Source organism: Scleropages formosus, chromosome 4 (assembly GCF_900964775.1).
Source record: "Scleropages formosus chromosome 4, fSclFor1.1, whole genome shotgun sequence".
In the NCBI taxonomy this organism is placed as follows: Eukaryota; Metazoa; Chordata; class Actinopteri; order Osteoglossiformes; family Osteoglossidae; genus Scleropages; species Scleropages formosus.
In genome coordinates, this window is record NC_041809.1 from 17,138,841 (window position 1) to 17,161,942 (window position 23,102).

Here is a 23,102-nt window from a genome sequence, read left to right on the forward strand (position 1 = left end):
GGGGCGGGCAGTGGGTCACTCACTCCTGTGTGATGGAGAATGACGGCGCCCACATCGCCACTCACGTTGACACCCTTGAGCCTGCGATCTACTTCCTGTCACCCGGGTGATGGTAAATTTAAGGCTTCCAGCTGCCCAGTGCGAAATGGACAGTTTTGTTGCAGACTAAGTGGAGCGAATGTGGAGTGGGGTTGGAGCAAGTGGGAGAGCCTCTCAGTTCAGGCTGGAGGGCTGGGCTGGAGACGGGGGCAGGCCGTCGGGCTGGAACTAATTTAATGCCTGAATGACCTCACAGCGGTAGAAGCGGGCTACACCTAATAGAGGTCTTTGTCTACATCTCAACATCTTACTGGGGACTTGCCAGTCAAAAGGCGCGATCCCAGAAACAGGTGGAAGCTATTAGGCCTGTCATAAAGTTTGAAAAATGGATTCTGGACCTGCGCTGAAGTGATTGAAACTGACAGTGTTGTCATTAGGGTTGTAAGGTAACTAAGAAGGGGGGGGGGGAGCGAGAGAGGGAGGGCGAGAGACCGGGGCCTTGGAAAAGAAAAGAAAATCTCTAAAGTCTGATTTCACATGCCCTGATTATTGATTTAATTTCCAGATGTCCCACGTTACAGTCTGATTAAATGTTATTGTTATTGACGTAAGTGTCTTCTGGAGACTCCTTTTCCTTTTTCGGTGGACTGTACGCCACTGATTTTATGGTCCAGTTGTTTTTCATATGGATGCAAACCTCAGGCTGATGGTAAAGGGGTTCCCACCTGAAGGTTGCTGATGGATGGAGACTCTCCTTCTGCCTCCGTGTTCCCCCAAGCATTTGGCGCAACATTTGGAGTGGCCCCAGGCAGGTTACCTCGGCACTTACTCTCCTGATACAAATTCATGGTTTTAAGTTGCGGTTTTGCTGATAAAAGGGGCAGCTTGTGCCACCGGTGCAGTTTTATCCGTAGTTCAGCGAGAAGGGTTTCCTCTTCTCTCCGCCGGGGGTCACGTTCTCGCGAACGCTAATACGGCCCGTCGTGGGGCAGCTTGTTAGAGGAGATCAGCCTTCGTCCAGGAGGATCTCATGCTTGGTTTCTCCCTGTTTTTTTTGGAGTTCTAGGCCTCCCCTTTTTCTGTAAAGGCTGTTTCCTTTATTACAAAGTGTTTATTTAGGTCAAAAGGGAAAATTTCCAATGCAGGAAAAGGAGAGAATGACTCCTGACTAAGTGTAAATGCAAGAAAAATAACTTTCTTGTCTTAAATGTAGCGTTTTCTACAATATGAGAAGTGGAGATTGACTGTATAATGTGACAACATATTTTGCGTGGCAGAAAAAGAAATTAAACCGTTCAGTTAAGTCTTATTTTTGTTTTTTGGGGCGTCGTGGTGTGCGTTCACTTTTCATTACTAAAAGATTCTGTATGCTTAAAACTTGTGCCTTGTTATTATCTTAGTCGTACAGCTCTATACATTTTTTATGTAATACGCTTTATATATTTATTAGCTACGTATTTTCCCTGGATGTTGAATGACATATCTATGCTCTTTTGGGCATTTTTTTTTGTTATTTATGAAAAAGTTCTGCAACGACCCATGGGCATTAAGATTATTAATTTGCTCTAAATATAGTTTAGATTCCAGTTTTCTACCAAATCGTTTAATTTAATTCTTAGCAACAGATTTTAAATGATTAGTTGTATTAACAAATGGCATAATTGCTAATAAAATCTGAAGATTTGTTTAATGAAAATATCAGTATATTGTGTTTTTTCAGGCAACTTGACCAAAAGGCTTTGCACTCTAAGTAATTGTGTTACAGTCTCCCTGAGCAATAATTAACTGCAAATAATTTAATCATTAAGTTCTACTTTGTGAACAATGGCAGGGTTTTTTTTTTTTTTTCCCTTTTTTTTTCTCGTTGGACCTGAACGGGTGCCCAGTAAGCTGCAGATTAATACCAGCGGCCCTGGTTTGGGGCAGAGTGCCTGGATAAGCGATCTGTTGGGGCACTGATGAAGACGGCCAATATTGATGGCTCTGTGACGCAGGGGGGAGAGGGGCGGCTTACGCCTGTTTGTCCAGAGTATTAGGCCTTTGTTTGGCCAGTAGCGGCTAATAATAGGGAGCTGAGATGGAGGATAGTGTTCTCACAAGGTCACCGCCGGGCTGGAATCTCAATGTCCAGTGCCTGGTGCTGTCGTGCACCACTCTGCCCCTCGCCACCATTCACAGCCATTAGCCAAACTAACCTTTAGTGCAGGGCAGGGTAGTGGGTACAGCTGTTGCCTTACACTCGTAGGACCTGGCTTCAGTGGCAGAACACTTAAGCAAACTACTTGCCCTGAATTGCTCTAGGAAAAATTACCAAGTTGTATAAATGGGTAAATAATTGTAGGTAGCTTAATATACAAACCTAACATTGTAAATTGGTTCTGAGAAGTCCATCAGTTAAAGGAGTTAATAATAGTAATCATAATGAGGATAATAATAATAATAATAATAATAGTAATAATTAATAAGTATTGTGTTTCACTGATGTATGGATGAGTGACCCATTGTAAGTAGTGTGTCTAGCCAGTGTAAGTCACCTTGGTGAATAAGGTGTGTGGGCTGATAACACTACATAGAGTTTGTTGGAAGTTGCTTTAGACAAAAGCATCTGCTAAAAAAATAAATGTAAATGTAGTATTAGTAATAATAATAATAATAATACTGAGATACACTGTGGGTGGTAGTAGTGATCTGTCCAGTAATGTATATTTATGCTTTATGTCAACATCACTCACATTATCTGTGTTACTTCTGAGTGAATGGAAGGCCAGTGTCACTGCTGTTATTTGCATTTGATGTAGACCTCTGGGTGTCGTTATAATTTAATTTTACTTTGGTTGCATGTTGCGTTAGCATTTAGTCTGAGTCATATTCCATGTGGAAAGCCGGTAAGTTAAATCAGATAGCGGTATAAAATAGGGGCTGTTTTGTTAAGGACAGTCAGCTGCCAGGGTGGTTCTTAAATGTGTGGAAGTGTTTATTTGTCGAGTGTGTGTGAGAGGACAGGATGAGGTCCACGATATTCCCCCCGCGTTACACAACGCACTCGGAGCGCTTTAATGACACTTTTCCTGTCTTAGAAAACTTGATCCTTGTGCCTGAAGCGCTGAGTTTACCGTACGCACCCCGGGAGGGCCATCGTTCCTCATGCGTGTGCTGGTTTTCGCGCAAAGTGCCGTCAAGTGAAAACATCAATGCGCTCTAACTGCACACAATATTTTTATTTCACTTTTCAAACTGAGCTAAATGTGTTCATGTACAAACCTACAAACTCTCAGATCAAGTCCTGGTCCTTCTGTTGGTACTCACCCAGAATTGCTGAGCTAAAAAAAAAAAAAATCAGGCTTATAATTGCACGAAAATTCCAACTTCTTTTTCATAATAATGCTGGCTGAACATCAGAATAATGATAATCATCTCAAAGAAACAATACTTTTTTTTTTTTTTAAATAAAATGTTTTGAAAAACTTCGAGCAGTGACAGGCTTGGGGTTTCTCCGCACTGGCACTGTTGGCTCTGCCCACCAGGAGAGGCTGTTCTGCTTGGCAGAAAAATAAACAGCACTGGGTCTCCCAGTTGTAGCAGCAGTGCACCTTCCTCTCTGGGACGTGCAAATGAGAGAAAGGCGGTGAACAAGGCCTTCTTCTGGCCAAAGCCTGCCCAGGCCTGATTGGTGAAGGAGCAGGCAATCAGTGTTTGTTTTGACAGGGAATCCACAATCAAAACTGACACAGTATGGAATTAGGGTTCTGTTTCCTGTGAAAAATACAAGCCTCTTCTGGGGGGCGGGGGGTGGATCGACAATAACTGCAGCAGCGGGTTTGTACATAAAATAAAATTGCTCCAATTGACCTTGCATGCTCTACTGCCAATTATCTCAAATTGTAAGCAGATGCCTAAAAGTCCTCATTTTAGATTCTGGCAACATCTGGCTCTGCATGCGAAAGTAAAAGTTTACATCACCGCTGCGGTGCATACTAAAGAGTTGGAGGCAGGGGTCGCGCTGCCAGGAGTAGCTGCTCCGGGGCAATTTAATACCAAGTGTTAGAAGGGTGTAAAGTGGAGATGAGGTGAGGAACTCAACAAAGAACTGTGCTCAGTTATTCCTAGTCGGAAAAGCTTAAACTTGCATCAAGTGAAGCTAATGGCTCACAGGAAATTGAGAATGACGCGGATTACCTGTTGGAAGTGTCTTGCTTTGATCCGTAGGACAAGTGGTTTAGTCGGCTGCATGGAGGCACAGCTAGCGGCGGTGGTTATTTACAACTCCTGGGCTGGGGGTTCGAACCCAGCTCAGTTGGTTTATATTTACTTTGCAGGTATTTTTCTATAAAGTGACGTATATCTCGGAGAAAAATATAATATAAAGAATGCATTACATCAACATCAGAAGAGGTTTGGATTCAGACACGTGATTCTACTGTAAAATACAGTCAGTTTGTTACATTCTACCATATGAACCAGTATACATCACACCAGTAGCTGCATAAAGGCTTTTCTGTGATACAGCAAATTACTTAAAATTACTAAACAAACACTTGTTTACTGAGCACTGATGAGAGCAGGGTAGAAGTTATTCCGAAAGGTGAATCTTGAGACCTTTCTAAAATGTAACAAGAGATTCAGCAGCTCAGAGTGAGAGGGGGAAGTTATTTAACCACATCAGAGCCAGAACTGAAAACCTTGCATGGAACCACCAAGCAGGCAGAGGTGAAGCAGCAGTCTGGTTGTGGTGTAACGAGTGATTGGGTCTTGTAGGTACTGGAGAGCAGATCCATTGATGGTGGTGTAGGCTGTAAACAGAGTCCTGATTTTGATTAGGACAGCTACAGGAAACCAATAGAGAGAGAAGAGGAGGGGAGATACATGAGAACACTATGACAGGTAGTTACAGTGGTCCAGGTTGAATATCCCCATGACCTGGACCAGGAGTTGTGTAGACTCTGTTGTGAGATAAGGGCAGATCCTGTGGATGTTATGCAGGACGTATCAGCAGGACTGGGTTTGGGGCTTCAGTATGTTGAGAGAAGGACAGGCTTGAGTCGATCACTACCCCGAGGTTCTTAGCCGATCAAGGAGGTGAAATGATCAAGTTTTATGGTTTTACAGAGTTTTTGAAGGAACTCTTTTAGAGAGGTTGCGTTCTAGGTGTTGATCAGATATCTGGACAAATATGTCTGAGAGGCAGGAGGTGATGTGCGAGGAAATGTCTGTAGCTCTGGGGAGAAAGGAGAGGAAGACCTGGGTACCGTCGGCATAGCAGTGGTAAGAGAATCCATGGGAGGTGATGACAGGGTTGAGGGAAGAAGTGTAGATGGAGAAAAGAAAGGGACCCAGTACCGAAGCCCTGTGGAACACTAGTTGAGAGAGGGGCTGAGGGGATGATCTGGAGCCCTGCCAGATCATTTAGTAGGATCTACCTGATAGGTAGGACTCAAACTATTTCGGTGAAGTACTGTTTGGAACTTGGGTGCTCTGGTTTCCTTCCATAGTCCAAAGACATGTTTCAGGGATATCGGTGACTGAATTGCCCTTAGAATATGTATGTATAACATAGCTCTGCTGTTTAAATGATTGTATGTATGTTGTTGTTATTATTCTTATATCTCTCTCTCTCTCTCACACACACACACACACACACACACACACACACACACACACACACACACACACACACACACACAAGTCTACAACCGCCTGTCCCGAGCAGGGTTGCAGCAAACCAGAGCCTAACCTGGCAACACAGGGCACAAGGCTGAAGGGGAGGGGATACACCCCTGATGAGACTCCAGTCTGCCCCAAGGCACCCCAATCACTTGAACCCCAGACCCACCTCAGAGCAGGCCCTGCCCAAACTCACTGCGCCACCGCATCCCCTATGTTATTGTTATTATTATTTTGGCTCCAGCTTCATACCTGTGATGGTTTTCCATTAAAAGCCGTTCTTTGTACGAGAAAGCGTCGCTGTTGGCTGCCCCAGTGCATTGTGGGTAATGAAAACCATTTCCCATTGATTACACCAAAAGGGTACTATCTGCAAATAATAATTTTCGGAGACTTCAGGAAACAGGATTAGCTCAATTAATCACATTTTCAGATTAGTTTGACTATATTGATCATAACAGTCTGGCTTCAGGATGATCAATACAAACATGCTTATGCTAATAACTGCAAATCCAGTTTTTTAAAATAAGCATTGATGTCAGGAATAATCTTAGGGAGCTCCTCATTTGAGCAGTATGCAGCTTTTATATTGGATGACAATTGTACTTGAGAAGCAGTTTTCGTGATTGCTGATATTGGAATTTGCCAAATAAAGGGGATTATGAGACGATAAAAAGGCTTTTGTTTTAATGCCTTAATGACTTGCAGCCGTGTCTGCCTGATTTTGTAAGGACAGACTGTAAAAATCATTTTCATTTTAGAATAAATGACACATTTGTGAAATTAAACGCTGGCACCACCAAAATGCTTGGGGACGTTTTTATTTTCATTTTATATTGTTACACTGTTTTTGCCACCATCTTCAAAGTTGTCGACAGCAGCAAGAACATCACGTTCTTTTAAATGGTACATTAGGATAATCTTTCAGGTTTTACAAAAGGAGAGTATTTTCTCATTTGTGTCCTGGGTCTGACAGGAAAGCATGCCGTTGGGAAACGTCTTCATCCGCTGCGTTTGATGTGAAATGACAGAATAATCTTTTTTGTTAGGATGGCAGCAGTGGGAACGGCGATCCTTTGGAAGTAAAACCCTCTTTTGTCGTCTCGCTGCACGCAAGTCCCCCAACAAGGTGACTGCTGGACTAATCCTGCAATGAGAACATTCCCTGTCCGGGGTGTGTGTTACCACTTCTATCCACTTGTCATACAGATGACTTGGGTGGTGGCCATTTATCCTCTGACCCTCCAGGCCTGGGTAAATGACCCTCTGGGTCTGGCTGCCCCAACAAAGGGCTTTTAGAGGAAGGCTAGAGGGTATCTCCCCAAGGCCAAACAAAGAGGTGTCTTGACTGAAAAGCTCTGATCCTCCACCGGGAGATGGGACCACCCCCACCAGCCCTTCATCCCATAGACGTGCTACTTTGTATGTCTTTGTTCCCTGCTTGTTGTAATTATGAGGGAGACAAGGGTTCCCCTCCAGCCCTGGCCAGTTACCGGTGGTGAAATGGATCCGTGGGCTGTAATGGCTGCAGGAGCACCAGTGCCGGTTTGTGCTCCTCTGCGCTATGTCATCGGAGTGCAAGGGAGACTCGAGTCGGTGAACTGGTGTTTGGAGTTTACGTTCTCAGTCTGTGGCTGGTGGCAGGAGGGGCATCGCTGCCAAAGGGGCTGAGGGTTAAGGTTTGCGGCTCAGGCTGGTGCAGAAGGCAGCTTCACTGTACGCTGTGTCCTTTATCCAGACGACTATGACGGAGCATGTGCGCAAATTTGGGCCAAGGATTGAGGGAAGCCTTAGAACTTGTCAAAGTGTTTGTGTGTACAAGTCTGAGAGAGAGAACCTGCTGTTCACTGCACCTTTGCACATACCTAAATCAAAGCTGTGTTCGTACATCGTTGCTCCTTCATATTTTAAACCATTGCTGATATGACATGTATCATATTTTTAGTGTCTGTGGCTCCTAGCGGACTTGTTTTTCCTGACTGCTTAATGTAATGTATAAAGGCAACACACAACTGTAAGCTTTTTTGCTTAAGGTTCTATCCTGTCTTTTTTTGATGTTCTAAGGTTTGTTAAGACATGCATTACATTCAGTGGTGGTCCAGTCTTGGATTTTTTTTTGGACATTGGTACAGTCTTCGTGACGGATCGCACTACAATAACTAACACTTATGAACACATGCAATTTTTGTCCTGAAATTTACATACCCAGCTTACGAGAAATGCCTTATGAGAAACCAAAAACAGAAATCTTAGTACAAAATGAGTTGCTAGTGTGGAGCCTCAGACAAGTTGAGAAGCCCCCCTTCCCCTCTACATGCGTTGTTTTGAAGCTGTCTGCCTGCTCTCCAGCAGTTCAGAAATCTCCCAACTTTTTGTAATATTGTAAAGCCATAATCTATCATTGAAAGATAATGAGGCTTAAAACAAAAGGTTTCTATAAGGTGCTAAAACAAGCTGAAAAGGCAAAGAGGCAACGAAAAACCTTACTTATCAGTTTTAAAATGTGAGATTTAGTATATTGCAAATGATGGTTTATGAAGAGCAAAAAGGGGTGTTACAAGTGATTACACAAATTAAATTATGAGAATTGCCTTGTTAGGTTCTGTTATTATGTTCTGTTTTTGGTTTGGAATGATATTTTTTCTGTTTTAAAATAAGAAGGGAGTTTTGAAATTTTGCACTTTTCTTCAGTGAAAAAATATACTGAACATTTCATGGTCTAGGAACATATTTATTTTTGCCTTTTAAATTAATAGTCATTAATTGCAGGGATTCATCTTAGGAGCAGATTATCAGGAATAAGTTATATAGCTGTTATGTGAAGGAAGCCTATATTTATAAAGTGCATTGAACATGTGTGGTTGGCTTGGTTCTTAGAGACGTGGACTTGTAACATATGAGGGCTTCAAGTCCCAGCATGGGTCATACAGGGAATACGGATATGCTCTAGCACAGTCCCCTTGGTTTAAAAAAATAGGTATCTTATTTTGCTTTACATATAACTATCAGGTAAGGTCATGATAGTGGTGGTGATATTATTATTATTATTATTATTATTATTATTATTATTATTATTATTAATAATAATAATAATCTCATTCAATTTTCCTCAAAGAGGTTGAAAAGTATCCCACTTTATTTTTATTTTGGTAATTCTGACATGATGCAAATTATTAGAAATAAAAATATTTCACTATAAACTTTTCTAAAATGCATAAGTAATGTTAGAAAGTATTTAATTGGAAGTAGACATAATTGTTTGAATCAGTGATATTAACTGACAATTTAAAAATGCTAGCAACACTTGGTTCAAACGTGAATGGGATATCATGCTCCTCCTGGTCCGATTGCTTACCGGAGCTGGAGATTGACATGAACTGACTATGTGTTGCTGGTGATCTGTTGCCCACTCTAAGCGCTGGAGACAGATTTTTGAAGAAGGAATGGACACTGTGGCTGCTGTATGGAAATCGTTGTAATCAGCGTCTTACTTTTAGTTCACTGGCTCATTGAAACTGGAATAGATCATCATGGATGGATGGTTGGATAAATGGTTGGATGAATGGTTGGATGGATGGATGGATGGATGGAAATATATTGATCCCAATGTGAGACTAGCCTCATACAAACAACAAAGTAGTGGAGAAGACACTGGAATATATAAATATCACACCAAAACACTTGTAAAAGTGTAGTTAAATAAAAAAGCAATAGTACTGACAGCTCAGTACTAGCTGGACAACAGAAGGTCAGTGCCACCCCTGCAGAAAGTGCACTGGTCGTTGGCAGAAATGACCTCCTTTGAACAGCGCAAATGACTCTTTTCGTGAAACAGAACTTCATACACACGATTCTTTTCATTGGGAGTGTAACCTGTCAAAGAAATTACTTGACCGATGAGTTGGAATACTCTGAGATCATGTTGAGATCGCTCATTATACAGGTGGGTTGACCTCGGGGCTAAAAAATTAGGCAAAAGAATTAGCTGTGAAATGCGTTTTTGGGAGCCATTAATTGTGTGGTTTTTGTTTTGAACTGGGAGTGTGAGAGCTCGTGTCTTTGCTCCATCTCAAGCGCTTCTCCAGTGCAGACCTCCACCCGAGACGCCAACATGACTTGGCACGGTCACAGCCCCCTGTCAGCTTGAAACGTTCTTTCAAGTCCGCTTGGTTATGTCTTCATTCAGAGCGTGTTGTGCCTCTTTGAGCCTCCCAGTGAAACAGAGAGGATTAACACTTTTCCTTTTTTAAATTTTTTCCTCCTCCCTGAATCCAGCCTCTCCCCCGTGTGGGGTGGGGAGGGGCGGCTCTTGCACGCGGCGGCTCCGTTTGATACGTTTGCGTTCCCGGTGAAAACCACCCATTGTTCACATCTAATTGCTAATTGTGGGCCTTTTTTCTCCCCTCTTTCTTTCTCCTTTGTGGCCGTTATTGGGATTTTTTTTAATGCATCTTTGGTTCCTCGGCCACAGCCGACCTCAGCGCCTCTCGCTGGATGTGCTTTCAAAATGAGATTAACTTCTGGGGGAATGCATTAGCTTGCGGCTTTGCAGCTCTCACCGACTGAGCCCGCTTGCGTATAGATTGCTCTTCACTTGAGCCCCCAAGCATGACTCCCACCCACCCATACACCCAACCCTCTCCTTTATTGACAGCTTCTCATTGAGCATATAAGAGCATTAGCGTGTTTAGGAGTGAGATGTTTTGTGTGATCCAAGGCTGATCTCATATTTGCGTTTCAGAAATTAATTTGATGGCGATTTGCATGCTAATCTGTGCAGGATTGATATCGCTGGGGGCACAGCAGCACAACGAGCCTGGAAAAGAGTAGTTTTAGAGGCAGGGGGTTGTGTGGTTTCGTTGGGGTTGGGGGGAGTAGCTCGCTTTGATTCCCAGATTTTGGACAAAGCAGCTCTTTCTCTCCAGTGCGACTTGGTTTCAGAGCACAGGCCGGTGCTCAGGGGCTCCCAAAACAGCTCCTCTGCCAGAACCCAAGAGCAGCCCCATCTTGCTCTACACAAAAACGAAGGACCTGCACTTCTCCTGCATTGTTTCGTGGAACCACGACCCAGCAGGTTTTGTAGAATACATGTTAAATGGCCCAGTTTACACCTGGAACTCCAGCTGAGGTGACTGACGGAGATTCAAATAATTGTTTCTACATACCTGGTAAGCAGGGAAGTAAAGCAAAAACCAGTGTGCACAGTGGCTGCCCCAGCTATTCATTCATTGCATGTCCGTTACTTTACGGGAGAAATGCGGATAATGGCTTAGTACCTGTTTCTTTTTTATTTTCAAGCTGCATCCTTTTGGTTAAACTTCTACAGAAACATCTTTGAGAATTGTTTCAGGCTGGAAGGTCAGTGTTGGAATTTAATCAGCTGCCTAGTATATCCTCATATTTGTCTATGTGTACTGCAACCATCCTATCACTAGAATATGTCTTTAAAAAAAAAAAAAAAAGATTTCTTGAAATTTTTACCTTTGTCTGGAGCGTCTTGGCCACACACACACACACACACACACACACACACACACACACACACACACACACACACACACACACACACACACTCATACTCACACAGCTGTATCATACGCTCCCTTAGGTGTTCTCAATTTAGTCACTGCACAAGTACACTTGCGCTTCCACTAAGAGGTCATGGCTGGCCTTGCTTGCCTTGTTAGGCGCTGATGTTCTTATTAAAAGTTCATTTATTTGGCTGAAGGACTCCAGAGAGCCAGCTGGGCCCCCTGTCTGTACCCGTGAGGCCTTGATTGGCGAGGGAGCTGCCGTCGTCACGAACAAGTGCATGGGGTTCTCCGGTGGTCCTGCCAAACAGCGAGAGCTCTCAATTAGGCGTGCCGCTCAATCGAGCTGCTTAACCTGCCGCAGCCGTGGGGAGGTCATGTTCCTGCGGGCTGCGTGGCCCACCCGCCCGCAGGCATGGAGGGGAACCGACCAGCCAACCCTCCCACCAGCTATTGTTCTTGTTGCTAGGATACGGGGGCTGGAGGCGGGGCTATCTCTTCTGTGTGAGGAAGTAAAACCATATAAATAAATAAAGGGAGATATGAGCATGTTCGGCTTCCATGACATCGTTCTCCATTGTCTGTGTCTCATACTGTCTCAGTGCCCCTTCAGTTGTATCACCTTTTCCTGTACAAACAATTTCTCACTAACAGTTGTCATCCGAAAGTGAAGGAACAAATTAAATTCCGCAAGCATAGTTTTTGCAGGTTTCACATTGTCCGTGTTTTCTCGGTCTCCATGCATGTGCCCAGTTTACATATACAGTTTAAACAGAAACGTCAAATTTCAAAGGTGAATTATTCATTCAAGGTATAAAAAATGGATTTCTAAGTCAGATGCCGGGCTTGACTGAGGCTTTTAAGCTGCAGCCTCCCAGGTTCACTGTTTTTGTTGGTTTGTTCTCTTTTAGCATGTGATGGCAGCTTCTTGGCTGTAGGGTCATCGTGTCCAAACTAATTACTCTATGCTTGAGAATAGAAATCCCTCAGCCTACAAATCAGCATATAGCTGTTTAGAATTTTACTCCCTCTCCTTTTCCTTCCAATGAGATTCCTTGCAGACTCTTTTTATTTGATATGGTTTTTTTTTTTTAGATCAAGGAATTTGCTGCTAGCAATCAAGTTATGAAATGATTCCAGAATATGATTTCAGTGTGCTGTTGAGATTCCTGATTCTTCTGCATTTGAAACAGGGCTGTGAATGAAGAACATATTGTGCGTGTTTGTCGATCACAGGAAGAACATCCTAGTTCTGGTAGAACAGCTTTTAAGTGTTACCGCCATTGCAGAAGAGACAAGTTCAATCACGGTCACTATCTCAGTATAGCCTGCTCACAAAGCATGTGACGGTGTTATTTAACATGTCATTTAATTATCTGTTTTGTAGCCCGCAGTTGCAATTCTTGAAAATAGAGCTTTCATGGTAGGATAGCACCAATTTTCAATTGTAATATACTAGGGGACTCAGCTCAGCTCTATGATGAGTGTATGGCTTGCGAATCTGGGAGATTACCAGCAGGACCAGTAGGGCTGTCCCGTTGGCACTGGCTCTTTGCATCATAAAGGCCTGTCCAGCTAGGCCCATTGGTTCCAGAACCTTTGTCCACTGATGAATAAGTGGGGATCCTCGCAGGCTAATCCGTTAGGTAAATTTATTTCCCAGAAAATGAAAGGCCGTTCAGACGATCTGTGTTCAAGATGCCATGTCAGCATGCTGGAGCTGAAACACACAAAAAAAAAAATCACCATCTTTGGTTGTCTTCTCACTGGCATTCTTTAAGGTAATCAGTGAGCCATAAACAGAGGCAGTAATTGTAGCAGAAGCAAAGTGGAAAGAATCCATTAGTTAGTGAAGATCAGAAACAGGATCAAACTTTAATGTCGAGCACATATGGTGCTAAGAATATGTCTTTCTTACGGGATTATGGACCATTATGAACATGTACTCACACACTTTATTAGATACAGTAAACTAGTCTTGGGTGAGATCCTCTTTAGCCTCCAAAACAGAATGAATTCAATAATAAGTTGCTGGAAACTTTCCATCGAGTTCATGCTGGCTTAATGCTTTCATGGAGTTTATATTTTTTGAGGCACATTCATTCTGCTAACGTTGCATTCCACTTCATCCCAAAAATGCACTATGAGAGGTGGAGACTTTGCAGGCCAATTGGAGTAAATTGAAGGCTCTGTCATGTTTGTGGAACCATGCTTAGATGGCATATTATGCTCTTGTAAGTATCATTTTTGAGAAATTCTTCACTGGCTATGATGTGATCCATCAATGTGTTGGCACTCTGTGACATTCAACCTGTGTTCAGTTGGTACTTAAAACCTAATCTGTGCCAAGAAAACAGTGCTCACATCATTATACACCACAATGTCCATGTGACTAACACCAGGCAGGATGGGTCCACGAATTTGTTGTCTTTACTCAATACCAGACCGTGCCATATTCCTTTGTGCACACCGCTGTTGTACTAAGCTAGGTGTTTTTGCCCACATTGGTGTCACTGAGGGGATGTTTTTGTTTATTGCTCCATTCTCTATAAACTCTTGAAATTGTAGTACGGTAAAATTCCTGGCGGCTGGCTGTTTCTGTAAATCTCCGTTAATGTGTGAGTGGCACAGAGAGAGTGTGTGTGTTCCACTGATGTATGGATGAGTGACCCATTGTAAGTAGAGTATTTAGCAGTGTAAGTCACCTTGGTGAATAAGGTGTGTGGGCTGATAACACTACATAGAATTCACTGGAAGTCGCTTTGGTTAAAAGCGTCTGCTAAATAAATAAATTTAAGTGTAATGTAAATGTAAATCTCGGTGGCTGGAACCAGTTTAGCTGACACCAGTAGTCATTTCATGTGCAAAGTCATACAGATCACATCTTGTCCTTTAACATTCTTTTGAACAGTTGCTGAATCTTTTGGTTCTGCCTGCAGTCTTTGAATCACAAAGGTCAAGGTTGATAGTAATGCATTATGTTTACTATGTTTTTGTACTGAAGTGATTTTCTGGAGAAATTATACTTTTCAGAGTAGATTGTGGTATCGATACTTCTTACTCTTATTTGAGTACCTTTGTAAAGGAAGAAGTACACTCCTTCCTATCTGTCACCCTCTTTCATTACTTTTGAATTTTTCACATTTCATGTTTCACTCCTTAAAATTCATCAAGTCACTGTTCTGAAGAACCATGGTATCTTTTTCATTGGCCTTTATCAGTTGTCAGTCAATGTTTTCAGTGTCAGCTGACTTCTTCGGCCAATTTTATTGGCTGCAGTCAGAGTTTCCCCACCAGTGAGACCAATCACATTTTAGTGTTGATTTGCTCCACCTCGATTGACAACCTAGTTTATCGAAAGAAAACGTGGTTTAACATTTTAATACAAAACCCAGAAGATGCTATCAAATATATTTTTTAAAATAAAGTAATAAAAAGTCTAGCTCCGTTGTGAGCATGACACATCTTTTTCACGTGCCTTCTTTATTATGTTATCTGCATGCCTTACATTTCTCAAATGTTTCATTTACTATGTTGTGTATGTGTAAAACTATTTTGTGTGCATGCTATCTTAAAAAAATATATATTTTATGACGGGGCCGAAGTTTAGCTATTTGGTGAGTTGTTTAATTACGTGTGGGAATGAGCAAATGGCATTTTCCATGTTTTTAACGTATTAATTGTAAGTTAAATGTTCGAAAGGAACTTTCAAATTTTATAGGTTAAAAATATTTTACGTGCGATGTACTGGCATGCTGTCCAGAGTGCACTCACCTCAGCCTTGCACACAGTGATTCCAGAATAGGTTCCAGACCCCCGCAACCCTGATCAGGACAAGCAGTTAATGACAATGGCTGGATTGATAAAAATATTTTAAGTGTTATTGGTTTGACGTATATTTCAGTTTGCTTACAACTGCTGTTGGAGTTTTAAGTGAACATCTAATTGTAGGACTAAATTCTGCAAATAACAGTGGATGTATTGATTAATATGCTAAGTAAACATACCTCATAAACTATAGAGTGTGATGTTAGCAGTGGCACTACATAGATAATATATTTTTGCACCTTTAACTTTTGGAGATCATCTATTCTCTGTTACTAAAGTGTTTTAATTATTCATTTACTTAAATGTGTGACATGTACACTTTACCTTCCTCAGGCTAGTGCATAGACATTAATACTGTACATTTATGTTATGGAATAAAACATTTATTTGGTATAATTGTAATTTTTAAATTATTTTTATACATTTGAATTTTTCCCCACAACAAATAAGTTCATTATGCGGTTTTTGGGTATTTGGTCCATTTTCAGAAACGAATTAGGAACAGGTAACAAGAGAAAAGTGTATATTGAAACTGCTGATATTGTCAGTGATTCGGTAGATTAAAAAAATCTTAATTTGGTTGATTTAAATATGTTTTTCTAGGTTATTTCTTCAGTGCTCTCCTCACAACACTTAGTGCCATGTCCAGGAAAGGTTGGGCTAAGGAAGATGTCTTTAGCCCTGCCTACATCTCACCCTGCTTTTTTGCCTCTTGACAAAGAGACATTTCTGAATAAAACAATGTGATCACTGAAATGTTACTGCCAGGCAGGTAGTCGCAGTTAGTAAAACTGTCAACGCAGTGTTTTTAACCAGTGCAGTATGTCCTTAGCATAGAGCCCAGCAGGCTGATCCCGCTGTGTATTCAGGTAAGATATAAAGTAACACACTTAACACCTTTGCTGGTGGCAGAGTTGATGTTTAACTTTCCTAGTAGAGCAAAATGTCTGAGAGGTCTGAATAGGAACCGCCCGAGGCACTATTCAAAACAAATATTAACCCAGAAATACGCCGAACTGAATGTCCTCAGTAAACAAACGCCACTTGTATGAAATGAAAATTTTTTCCATTTCTGTTCAAGGTGACATCTTTTTTTTTTTTTTTTTTAAGAGCTAATAAGCTCTTTGAATTTTGTGATCCCTTATGTTTGCCAGTTATTCACTTAGGGAATGTGGGATTTGTACTGTCTTTTTCCTTTGGATGTGTAGAAATGCACTTTATTGCCAGTTATGAAAACGCTTCCTGACTTAATGTCATCTCTCATTGAACTCATCATATTAATGATAACCACAGAGGAAGTTTACTCTTTAGATTCACTTTTTTCATTGCCTGCAGTAATTTACCAGCTTTCAGTTGTATGGTTAATTTTCAGTTGGAGGGGCATGGTGGTGCGACGGGTTCAGCCAGGGCCCGCTGCATGGCGGGTCTGGGGTTTGAACCCTCCTTGGGGTGCCTTGCAGGGGACTGGCGTCCCGTCCTGGGTGTGTCCCCTCCCCCCTCGGCCATGCGCCCTGTGTTGCTGAGTAGGCTCCGGCTCACCGCGACCCCGCTCGGGATAAGCGGTGGTTGACAATGGGTGGGTGGGTTAATTTTCAGATGGTTAAATCCTTATATTTTTGTTCTGAAATATTTAAGTAGGGCACTTCATTTTTAAAAATGTCGGCCTTGAACAGACTGCAAACGTCTTTTTGATTTTTCTTTTTTTTTTAGTTAGAATTTTGCTGCCAGTTTTCTTTGGAAACAGATGTGAAATGATGAGAATCTCTAGAAACACAAAGATATTCTTAGAGCTGTGCCTCTTACCTCATATTTTCTCTGCTCGTTTCCCTAGTGTTAATTGCAGTGAAGAGCATAGCTGAAATGTTCAGCAGAAATATGTTTGTACAGATACGCTTTGTGTGCAATCTGTGGATGTCAAGCGAAACTCGTGTAAGTTCGGGTAGGTGACCTTTCTGAGGCATGCTGGGAAAGCCAGCCGACTAGTGAGAAATGCCTTCTTTTTTAGCAGTGCAACAGCTTGTTTTGTTTTTAAAAGTGGTTCAGTTCCCTAACAAGTTTTGTGATTGTGCCATTTATATTCATTTATTTAGTGAATGCAATCTCTAAATTATTTACATTTATTCATTTAGCTAATGCTCTTCTCCAGAGCGACTTAAAACATTAAACTATTTCCAATTGTACAGCTGGGTAATTTTACTGCAACAATTGAGGGCTAAGACTCAAGGGTACGGGAGCAGTATGTAGGATTTGAACCGGCAGCCTTCAAATCCAAAACCAGCAGCTCTAACCACTACATTGTCAGTTCCCTGTATCAGCTTGATGTTTAGAATCCTGGGACCTGGTGTGAGACTATCTATCTGTGTGTGTGTGTGTGTGTGTGTGTGTGTGTGTGTGTGTGTGTGTGTGTGTGTGTGTGTGTGTGTGTGTGTGTGAGAGAGACACATGGATTGACCACACGCCTGTTTTCTTTGGCCAGGATTTTACCCTGGTGCTGCACTCAGGTGTAAACCCTGCAATGGAAAGGTCAAGGGTCCAGAAATGCTCTCTTGGGGACTGGGGGGAGGGGGTTGAGTGTGGACACACAAGGTCCTCATTTCTCCAAAGGACACTAATAGCTGATTAGAGTAAACCAGTAGCAGGAATTAAAACCAGTAGGAGAGGTAGAGTGTGGGATCACTCAGTCCATGATTAACAGAACCAGGAACCGCAGACTGGTGAATGAGAGGTGAATAATGATGTGAAGTTAAACTTTGGATCGCCTTAAGCGAGAATCCACATTACATGTGAAAATATAATGGTTGAACTGAATCAAACACCAGAGGAACGTTTTCTCCCGATGATCTTGTCTTGTGCCGAGCTGACAGAGTGCTCACAGTGACCTGAAAGCTCTTTCCTGTCCTCACGGCTTTTTTCCCACCATCCGCAGGTTGATGCTCCGCTTACCTGGGGAAGTGGGGTTAATAGCTATCGCTGCTCGACAGACCAAGGGCAGAGGTCAGTAGATTTACTGCTAACGCAACTGCCGGTCACGAAACACTTCCCTCTTCCATTTGTTTAACATTCACTTTTTCAGCAGCAGCAGTGCAGGAGGCTTCCTGCTTTGCCCTTCCCGAATGAGCTGACTCGGGGTCTCACTGGAGCAGCATGGTGCTCACCTCTCCTTTCCTATGTAGAAAGCCACCGGAGGGAAACGTAGGAGATATATGGGACCTGTTGGGAGCCTTATCATACAGCTGCCATACAGGACTCCCTCTATTCAGCTGAACCTGTACAACAGCAATAGCACTTATGAAACCTTCACAAAACATAGTAGTAACTCACTTCTGATATGGCTCTGTTTGCTTGTTCAAACCCTAATGTGAATTAACAGGTTCTTCTGTGTGGTTTTACACCACAGGTCGCGGGGGCAACGCTTGGCTGAGCCCATCAGGCTGCGCCATGTTCACAGCACACGTGCGCGTGGAAATCAGCTCACACCTGGGCCAGAGGATCGCCTTCCTGCAACACCTGGCTGCTCTCGCGGTCGTGGAGGCCGTGCGCACCCTGCCTGGCTACGAGGTACCGTTGGAGTGCGGATACCTGCCTTGTCCCTGCTCCTCGACCCGCTGCCCCCTCTCCGTCTCCCCGTGTCTCCATATCAGAGCATTTCGGTGTTTCATGCATCTGTATAAAGCTGGGTATTTAATTGTGGCAATTCGGGTTCCTTCTTAAGGGTACAACAGCAGGGCACCTCCAGGGGCTTGAGCTGACAACCTCCAGGTAAAAGCTGTTATCCCTTTCGTCATTTATACTACACTACAGTACTTCTTCGGCTTCTTCTGTTTATATCCCACCAAAGAGTGGTCACCGGTACAACACACTAAAGCACCACCGACCCCAAACACTAAATACACTCGCACACTGCCCAGTATGTCTGTGGAGGAACCCGAGTGCATCGAAAAGCCCTGCTCCTCCATTCGTGCTGCTGCTACCTGCACTTGCTCCCTGGAAACCTCAGACGCACTAGAACTGTCGACAGGCAGTGGTGAATGGCGGCCTGTCGACAAGCAAGGTCCCATGCCACTTGATGGAAACCACCCTTGTGTCACGGGGAGTGGCTTTGTTTACAGCCTCACTCCTCGGAGACGCGTCGTAGGAAGTATTACATGTCAGGAAAAACAGCAGATGACGTTTGGCCTAAATACGGATTAAAAACGGCCACATTAGATTTATGCTGTTCCGAGGTGGTCTTGTCAAGGAACCCGTGTTTCGGGAAGGGGCACAAGGAAATGACCGCCTCGTGACCATCCCGTGCTGGGTGCCTCACGTGAACAAGAACAGTGTAAACCTTGGGAAGTTCAGAGTGTGAGATTTACAGGCCCTCACTTTGGATGTGGTTATGTGCAGGGGTGCATATATATTTTATTTGCGTATACAGTGGTGCTTAAGAATTTGTGAAACCTGTAAGGTTGTCATTATTCCTGTATAAAATATTAAAATGATTTTATAAAATGAACAAAGAATTATGATTTACACACCTGATTCTGCTTACCTACTTGGTATAACCAATGCGACTTGAGGTTCACTTTTTCTGCACTTGCACTACTTGTGTAGTTTTTACTACATACATGATTTCTTCTAAAGAAACACATGGGGTTGGTCTTTACACACCTATTATGTCACATGAGAAAGACTGATTCTCATTAAATAATAATTTTTTTGGTAAAACTAAGGGACACAAGGGCTTCACATACTTTCAAGCAGCACCGTATATTGTTTTTCCCCTTTTTTCTTGATATTCTCCTTGTACGAATGCATGGGATTAGAATTCAAGACTCTTTGAAAGACACATTTTCACTGATGGATACAATGTGACTGTTGTGGGTCTTAATTCTGTAATTATTAAACTGCTAAAATAAGGTACCTAATGAAATGTTTTACAACATGTAGGAAGATAATGTAGTACATTATATGGAGCGGCAGGTGGCGTAGTGCTTAGAACTGTCGACTTGCAATCAAAGGACCTGGGTTCAGATCCCACATTCTGCTATGGGACTTTTGATCAGCTGGTAATGTAATGATTAGAGCTGCTGCCTTTGGATTCAAAGATCATGGGTTTGATCCCCACCTCTGGCTGTAGTACCCTTGAGCAAGGTACACACCCTAAATTGCTGCAGTAAAATTACCCAACTATATAAATGGGTAAATAATTGCAAGTTGCTTTGGAGAGAATCATCAGATAAATATAAATAAATCTGCTTTGCTGCAGTAAAAGTTACCCTGATGTATGAATGGGTAAAATAACTAAGTAGCTTAGGGTATAAATTTGACATATTATGTTGCTCTTTAGAAAAGTGTTATCAAAATGTATAAATAGTATTAATGATGTGTTTACCTTTCGTCTTTCTTTTAGGACATAGACCTGAGGGTGAAGTGGCCAAATGACATTTACTACAGTAATGTGATGAAATTGGGTGGAGTGCTGGTTAATTCCACAGTAATGGGGTCGACGTTCCACCTGCTTGTGGGTAAGGTGTTCTTGGTGGATCTCCTCTTGATTTGTCTTCACCGTATTTTACATATTGATAGGGTGCTAGAATTTGGGGGGGGGGGCAGAGCTACAGTCCTTGAGTAATGGGTTCTGTCTCATTAAACCACCAGCTGATGTCATAGGTTGATGGGCTGCGTGTCGCTTTTGCCATGAAGCTTGCGATGTTGGCCGGGTAGGAAATTTACCCTGGTGTTTTGACCTTTGTGCTTATGCTTGTGTGTGTGTGTGTGTGTGTGTGTGTGTGTGTGTGTGTGGTGGGGGGAGGGGAGATATTTTTGAGGAAGAAATAATTTTTGAAGAAAATGTCTAGTAGGATTTTTTTGCATTATAATGGTATAGAAGTATGATGGCTTTTTAAAATAGACTGGTCTATAAAGGGGGGATGCGGTAGTGCTCTCTGGCAGGTCTTGCGTTTGAGTCCTGCTTGGGGTGCCTTGCGCCAGACTGGCGTCCTGTCCTGGGTGTGTCCCCCTCCCCCTCCAGCCTTGTACCCTGTGTTGCCAGTTAGGCTCCAGTTTGCTGCGACCCCACTCGGGACAAGCAGCTTCAGACATTGTGTGGGGGTGGTTTATATAGAACTGAAAAATCTTAGTCAAATTTGATATTTTTTTCCTCGGGAGTTGTTTATTTAGTTCACGATCACAAGCATGCACATATCTATGTATGCTTGTCCAGGCTGCGGGTTCAACGTGGACAACAGCAACCCCACCATCTGCATCAATGACTTAGTGGCCCAGCACAACCGGCAGTGGGGGTCCACGCTGGAGCTCTTCAGCACATCCCAGCTGATTGCCCGCAGCATCTCTAAGCTGGAGAAGCTCATCGACACCTTCCAGGACATGGGGCCCCACGGAGTCTTGCCCCTCTACTATAAGAGATGGGTGCACAGGTATGTTTCACTTTGGCTCATTCCTCAGGCCATCCAACACGTTGTTGGTTCATTGACAGGAAACGTGGTGGCCGCTGCACTGACTTTGATGTTTTGGCTTCATGGAAAACTATGATTACTGGCAGGTTTTGGGTAATGGGTTGACATATTTGAACTGTGCTTGCAAACAAGGTAATGCAGATCAAGGAAGATGCGTTAGAGTGTTTTGCTCTCTCCGTCGGCAGCGGCACGCAGGTTCGCCTTTGGAGCGAGGATGGGCCGCTGGCTGATGTGGTGGGGCTAGACGAACACGGCTTTCTGCAAGTGCGTTCCGGCGAGCAAGGTGTGGTCTCCGTGCAGCCTGATGGCAACTCCTTCGACATGCTGAAGAACCTTGTGGTCACCAAGCAACACTGAGCTGGACTTGCCGGGCCTCCTCTGAGCACACATCCCACCATGGAGCACTTATCTGCTAGCAGAAAACAGCACTTCTTTGTATACATTTTTTACTTTTTGAAGAGGGTTCAGTTAAACATGTGCTCTGAACATAGAATGATGTCTGTGTCACATCACAGGATCCAAATAAAGATTTTTTTCTGGGAACATTAGCTGTTGACATGCTGTGGAGCAGGTTGTACATAAAGACATTTGCTAACAAAGAGTTTCTTTAGTTTTCTCTAGCTGGACACATTTGAAATTTCTTGGGGACCAATAAAGTTTGTTTTATTGTTGGTTATTAAAGTATTGATAATGATGGCCCAAGTTAATTATTGACACTGAAAAGTATGCAGTGAAATATTGAAGGACTTTTTTTGACTTGTGTGTAAAGCACAGTGGACATGCTTGACTAAACATTGTGTTGACTTAATTTGAATGCGATTTGAATTTATTTACTTCTGAAGGCAACTGGTGTATTGGTTTGTAGTGGTCAGACAGGCTGGGATAGTGCCTTTTACACAGCTGCCTGTGGTGTTTTTCATAAGAATATTTCAAGGCTATTACATGTCAGACATCTTTGATTGGAAACAAACAAAAGACTTTCTGAGAAGTATTCCCGATGTTACAGACAGAGTCGCAAAGCGTTTGTCAGATATGTCCACAAAGTGCGAGATGTTGTAATGCACTGCCAGAAAGCTGCCCTAAATCCAAAACAAAGGATATTTTCGAGATGTAAATAAATTTCAATGACATTTGTAGATCTCAGTGACAAAAATCAGTGGGTAAAGTAACATTTTTTAGCAGGAATGTTTGCGGAGAAAAAAAGTTGGGCTTTTCTTCGGCTTGCACAAAAGCATGTGGAACCACACCGTATATTCATCTATTGCTAAAAACTCTTTTCCATTCTGCACTTTGTTCTTTATATAAATTGGATCTTATAGGATTTGTAAGAGTTTGAATTTATGTGCTATATTTTCAGATTTGCCAAATCGCATGTTGTGTTTTTTGATGTTAATTAAAGTGAAAGGGAAATGTTTTGCGGAATAAATGTTGTTATTAGTGCTCGGATCACTATGGGGTCCTTACACACCTCCTGAACTGCATCTACTGGCTTATGAACCTATCATTGCAGACTAGGTCTTAACTATAGACAGCTATAATATATACACAAAATGACAAAACTCCATCATTTTGTAAACAAAGGAAG

The 23,102-nt window shown here is 42.6% G+C and overlaps 1 protein-coding gene across 3 annotated transcripts in view; it reads left to right on the forward strand.

The window, feature by feature from the left end:
• Window positions 1–23,102, forward strand: part of hlcs (holocarboxylase synthetase (biotin-(proprionyl-CoA-carboxylase (ATP-hydrolysing)) ligase)) — a 36,608-nt gene extending 13,506 nt beyond the window's left edge. For 2 of the 3 annotated variants that reach the window (XM_018755522.2, XM_018755521.2), the window contains 5 exons: window positions 17,986–18,053; window positions 18,457–18,617; window positions 20,452–20,566; window positions 21,265–21,478; window positions 21,703–23,101. In XM_018755522.2, coding sequence (XP_018611038.2) covers window positions 17,986–18,053; window positions 18,457–18,617; window positions 20,452–20,566; window positions 21,265–21,478; window positions 21,703–21,874 — 730 coding nt within the window. In that variant the 3' untranslated portion in view covers window positions 21,875–23,101. Of the gene's footprint in view, window positions 1–17,985; window positions 18,054–18,456; window positions 18,618–20,451; window positions 20,567–21,264; window positions 21,479–21,702 lie in introns of all 3 variants that reach the window. The other variant, XM_018755520.2, reaches the window with a different exon arrangement.